Here is a 5,255-nt window from a genome sequence, read left to right as displayed (position 1 = left end):
TGGGGAGTGCCAAAGTGGGTTTGGCGTATGCAACGTTGGAATAGACATATGTCTTCACAGCCTTGGTAGCATTAATAACATTAACCGTAACCATTTGTTATATTACACAACTTTTTTATACATGGCTTAATTCCCATGAAACGAAAGCACTTCACATATTTTAACAATGGCTGGATATCATGCAACTTGTGTTACGTAACAGCGGTTTAGTGACGTCACATGAGTTTAACTCGCGATGTATCGGTTCAATCGGGTTTGTCACGTGGTACAAAGCTTCAAAACAACCCCCCTATTGGTTTGTTTTAAAGTTTCAAGTCTTTTAGATATATCCCGATATAACCAGGGTATAATTATGAAAAAAAAATGTTTGCTTGTGTACCAAAGTTTCCGTATTGTTTAATCCTACATAGCCAGTTTTTATTATTTTTTTGATATTATTATCACACTCGGATACAAACTATTAACTTATTGGTTACTCCCCTTTTACTGTTTAAGGCGACACCTAACGGTTGTTAATTATCGCAGTTAAAAATATTTGAAATATTTCTTGAAACTCAAAATGTCATCAGGAATAAACCCAAACCCCTCGGTGTTTTTGTTGATGTTGAATGGCCAGGTTGAATCAGGAGAGGTAAGGAACTGGCTGACGTTTTTCATTACTAACTTGTATATCTTCACCAAACAAGTAGTTATAAAAGCCCTTTTACTCAAGTAGTTTTTACGTATGCATTTTTTTTGCTAATTTCTTTTCCTTTCTTGTTTTGATTAATTTGAGCTATATTATTCAAATATAAATTATTGTATTTTAATCTTGCCGCTAAGAGGTTAGTGATAGCTTTCACCCCAAAATAATTAATAGGTTTCTCTGGTCCCCAGGCGGGGTAATCCTTTAGCTGGTGGCCACCTGAAATTTTGTTTTCAAAATGTTCCTTATGTCTCACTGATACCCACTGTATACTTTTTTTTGAAAAAACTCGGCTGTTCGTGTCGAAAAATAACTTTGAAAGTGCGCGAAATCGTGCTGCTCCTACCCCCTTTTTAGTTTCCAGATTTTGATGAACTCTACTGCAAGTTCTCGTTCCATCACGGGCAGGACTGGGTTGTCACAAGTGGGTTAGAGGAGGGGATTTCCCAGATCACCCGTCGAAGCCGCGATGATCGGGAGTTGTTCGTTTGGAATTTCCCCCTGGATGTTACGTATAAAAGCACCAACCCGCATGGATGTAAAGATGTTTATAATATCTCTATGATTTGTTTTTATATTATCTCTATGATTTGTGTTTATATTATCTTTATGATTTGTGTTTATATTATCTCTATGATTTGTGTTTATATTATCTCTATGATTTGTGTTTATATTATCTCTATGATTTGTGTTTATATTATCTCTATGATTTGTGTTTATATTATCTCTATGATTTGTGTTTATATTATCTCTATGATTTGTGTTTATATTATCTCTATGGTTTGTGTTTATATTATCTTTATGATTTGTGTTTATATTATCTCCATGTTTTAGGGCCCCAACTAGTGGTAAGTTGTTACGGCCCTGATTCATTCGGGCGTGACGTCGTCCATGGTTACGGTTCAATGCACATCCCGATGGTCCCTGGAAAACATCGAGTGAAAGTCGCCATGTTTGTTCCCGTGTCAACTTCCAAGTTGCAACAAATAACAAGGTTGGATATTTTGTTGCAACTGTTGGTCGCATGTAGTTTTGATCTTTTAAATAAATATTTGCCTTATATATATTGGTATATTAAAATCAAACATATCGTAAGTTACAATTCTATTCAATCAAACAATTGCTTGTGGTTTTCATTTACCTTCAGTTTTATTTTTCCTGAACATCTCAAATCTTAAATAAACTGAATAATTAAGATACTTTACCCACAGTTGGCTTCTTGGGCGTCGGCCGGAGTTCGTTGACCCCAAGGTTGTTGCGCAAGGTGAAGGTCGAGAGGTCACGAGAGTTCGTTCACAAGGTCATGTCACGGTGGGTTGCGCGAGCGTTAATGGGGGTAACTTGGGACTGCTGCCTTTCTCTTCGTTTCTTTAATTAATATGATCTTCGCTATCGTATTTGAAGAGGTCAATAGACTTTAAATTATGTTGTCACTCGATAACCAACATGCTATAGTACAATGTATATAAGTGCAAAGTAGGAACATCCAATGTATATAAGTGCAAAGTAGGAACATCCAATGTATACAAGTGCAAAGTAGGAACATCCAATGTATATAAGTGCAAAGTAGGAACATCCAATGTATATAAGTGCAAAGTAGGAACATCCAAAGTATATAAGTGCAAAGTAGGAACATCCAAACTATATAAGTGCAAAGTAGGAACATCCAATGTATATAAGTGCAAAGTAGGAACATCCAAAGTATATAAATATAGGAACGGCCGAACAATAAATACAAAATTGCAGTTGTTACTTTATATTTGCATTATTTGGTGTAAACATTATTCAGATAATATTTTTGCTGCGTCATGCTCAACATTCACGAGTCATGTTTATCCACCCAGGTGACTTGCAACATTGTGACTCGGGATTTAAAGAAACTTGGTTACGATTTACAACCTTCGGATGTCACCAGCATACCAGTTGCTACTATGACGTAATAAACACTATATTACGTCATAATGTTCTTTATAAGATGGTTATTGTTACGTCACAATGTACATAATTGTAAATTTTTATTTTTATTATGAAATAAAATATCGTGGATCCCGTGATTTTTTCACTATGACGTATAAATGATCGTCGCCCAAGTGTTACGTGACGTCATAATCGGTCACGCGTTGACCACGTGGTACAAATCAGTTGAGTCATTGTGTTCGAGTAGGTTCGACAAAAGGTCAGGTTTCAGCATGGATGAGTGCATTAAAATCCCCGACGATTTTAAAGGTTACCCGATATCACAATTCTGCATCCCAAAGCATTATGAGGACGATTTAGAATGTGTCATAATTCCTAAAGGTTTCGTCTTGGATAGAACCGAAAGACTAGCAAGAGATATTTTCCAGAATATTGACTTGACTAAACCAACAGCAGCATTGTGTGTTTTGAAGGGGGGTTACCAATTCTTTAACGATCTAATTCATTTCTTAAAACAACTAAATGCAAACACTAACCGCTCGTGTCAACTTTCAATCGATTTCATTCGTTTGAAAAGTTATTCAGATGACCAATCGACTGGGACGGTTCGTGTGATCGGTGGCGACGATTTGTCGAATCTCCGGGGTAAAAACGTTCTTATAGTTGAAGACATGATTGACACCGGACGAACTATGACGAAGTTGTTGAGTGTGTTGGAGCAATACAAACCACACACCGTTAACGTTGCAAGCTTGTTGGTGAAACGAACATCGAGAAGCGTTGGCTACAGACCAGATTATATCGGTTTTGAGGTCCCCGACCATTTTCTGATCGGGTACGCTTTGGATTACAACGAGTATTTTCGTGATTTGAACCATATTGCAATCCTCAGCAGCAAAGCCAAGGAAAAATATTCGTCAGCAAATATTTCATAGACATCATAAACTTTGTAAACAAAAGTTCCGTGCGTGCGTGCTAGCTGCCATTTTAAAACATTTCATAAATTTGTTTGTTGTAAATTTTTTCATGCTGGTGATTTTTACCATCGTCATTTTGTGTTGTGATGTCATAATCATTTGTTCAGGATTACCTAAATTAGTAAACTTTGTTCAGATTTGTTAGATTGGGGTAAGATGGCACAACCTATGAGGAAAATCCTGGTTGAGTTTTTTTACGACACAGTTTCACCGTACAGCTACATTGCGTTTCAAGTCATCAATCGTTGCAATAAATCGTGGACGAACATGGACCTAAAGTTGAAACCTGCGTTTCTACCTGCTGTGATGCAACAAACGAACAACGCACCACCAGCCATGGTGCCCGCTAGGGGACGATACATGTCACATGACCTGCTACGCATGGCTGACTTTTATAAAGTCCCATTTAAAATGCCGCGCAACATCTCTGATGTAATGATGAACAAAGGAACAATATCGGCGCAGAGGTTGTTGACGGTGGTGGCCACGGAGGCCCCACAATATTTGGAGGGGTTGTCACGTGAGATATTTATGAGGGTGTGGGTTCGTGACGAAGATGTAACGATGGTGGAAAGCCTCAAGGATGCGTGTCGAGCGGTTGGGATGGGGCATGAGGTTGATCAGCTAGTGGGGAAGATGGCACACACCGATGTGAAAGACGAACTACGACGGGTGACGCAAGAAGCGATCGATTACGGATCGTTTGGGATGCCGACATTTGTGGCTCATCTTACTAATGAACCAACTATGCTGTTTGGGTCTGATCGATTGTTTCTTCTCGCTTATTATCTCAAACAATCATGGCCTTGTGATGTCACAGAAGCAAAACTATGATAATATTGTTCTATGGTTTAAAATTATGTAAAATCAAATTAATTTATTTTTCTTTAAATTTTCAAAAATTAAATTTTAGAGATTGATTAAATATTTAGAAATGTCTTGTTGCCCAGCACCCAACATAACCGACGAGGTGAAAGAATATTACGGTAAATAAGGTTTGGTAAATAAACCTCAAGTTCACTGGCGTCGATTTATATGGTGCAGGGCAGAGCCATAGAAATACCGAGTAGTCCAACCCATTGTTACGTAAAACACAAATTGAACGGCAATTTGGGTCCAAAATAACACAGTAGGTATAGGGAAAATGTCTGTTTTTCGGTAAATTACAGAAAAACTTGGGCCTAAAAACGTTTGATTTGCGACATTTTAGTCATTTAATGCGGCTAAATTTATACATTTTTTCTAAAAAATGTTTGGCAAGGTAAATAGAAGCTGTTTTACACCTTCACACAATAGGAAAACACAAACAAAACTTAACAAGTTCGTTTAAACCCTTTGTCAAAGTCACCACTTTTGCTCTATTTCGGACACACATAGACGGCAGTTGGACTACTCGGTGTTTATACGACTCTGCTCACCACCAAAGAGATTAAAACCAATGAGTGGAAACTCTGACGTAACAATGGGAAATTTGGTAATTTGTTTCGTACCCCGTCACGCTTCAATGCATCACGAAAAAGTCAAAAATATCGGTAACTAGGTACAATCATAGAGATTAAAACCAATGAGTGGAAACTCTGACGTAACAATGCCACCTGGATCAGAGAATACAAGAGATCACAGATCTAATGAATGAACACGTTTTAAACTAATTAGCATAAGATAGTAGAGTCGGG

At 37.6% G+C, this 5,255-nt stretch overlaps 3 protein-coding genes across 6 annotated transcripts in view; all 3 read left to right on the top strand.

Annotated features, from left to right (window-relative positions):
- The first annotated feature begins 491 nt into the window (after positions 1-491).
- Positions 492-3,714, top strand: LOC100181600 (B9 domain-containing protein 1-like). Of its 4 annotated transcripts, none has more exons than XM_002126546.5 (5): positions 492-631; positions 1,043-1,223; positions 1,520-1,679; positions 1,897-1,996; positions 2,530-2,776. In XM_002126546.5, exons 1-5 carry the CDS (start codon positions 560-562, stop codon positions 2,623-2,625), a joined length of 609 nt encoding a protein of 202 aa, XP_002126582.1. In that variant the 5' UTR covers positions 492-559; the 3' UTR covers positions 2,626-2,776. The 4 variants fall into 4 exon arrangements, with proteins under 4 accessions (XP_002126582.1, XP_002126669.1, XP_026695292.1 ...); XM_002126633.4 differs by having other exon boundaries at positions 1,897-2,021; XM_026839491.1 differs by having other exon boundaries at positions 1,897-2,091; positions 2,530-2,660.
- LOC100186348 (glutathione S-transferase kappa 1-like) lies at positions 3,681-4,604 on the top strand. Its single transcript, XM_002126488.5, has one exon. It carries the CDS (start codon positions 3,736-3,738, stop codon positions 4,411-4,413), a length of 678 nt encoding a protein of 225 aa, XP_002126524.1. The 5' UTR covers positions 3,681-3,735; the 3' UTR covers positions 4,414-4,604.
- LOC100179278 (arsenite methyltransferase-like) overlaps positions 4,440-5,255 on the top strand; it is a 6,020-nt gene continuing 5,204 nt past the window's right edge. The window contains 1 exon segment of the mRNA XM_026839490.1: positions 4,440-4,565. Coding sequence (XP_026695291.1) covers positions 4,514-4,565 — 52 coding nt within the window. The 5' untranslated portion in view covers positions 4,440-4,513.

The sequence above is a fragment of the Ciona intestinalis genome, unplaced genomic scaffold (assembly GCF_000224145.3).
Source record: "Ciona intestinalis unplaced genomic scaffold, KH HT000316.1, whole genome shotgun sequence".
Taxonomy (NCBI): domain Eukaryota; kingdom Metazoa; phylum Chordata; class Ascidiacea; order Phlebobranchia; family Cionidae; genus Ciona; species Ciona intestinalis.
The sequence above is the reverse complement of the archived record's forward strand: the minus strand, read 5'-3'. Positions and strand labels throughout refer to the sequence as shown.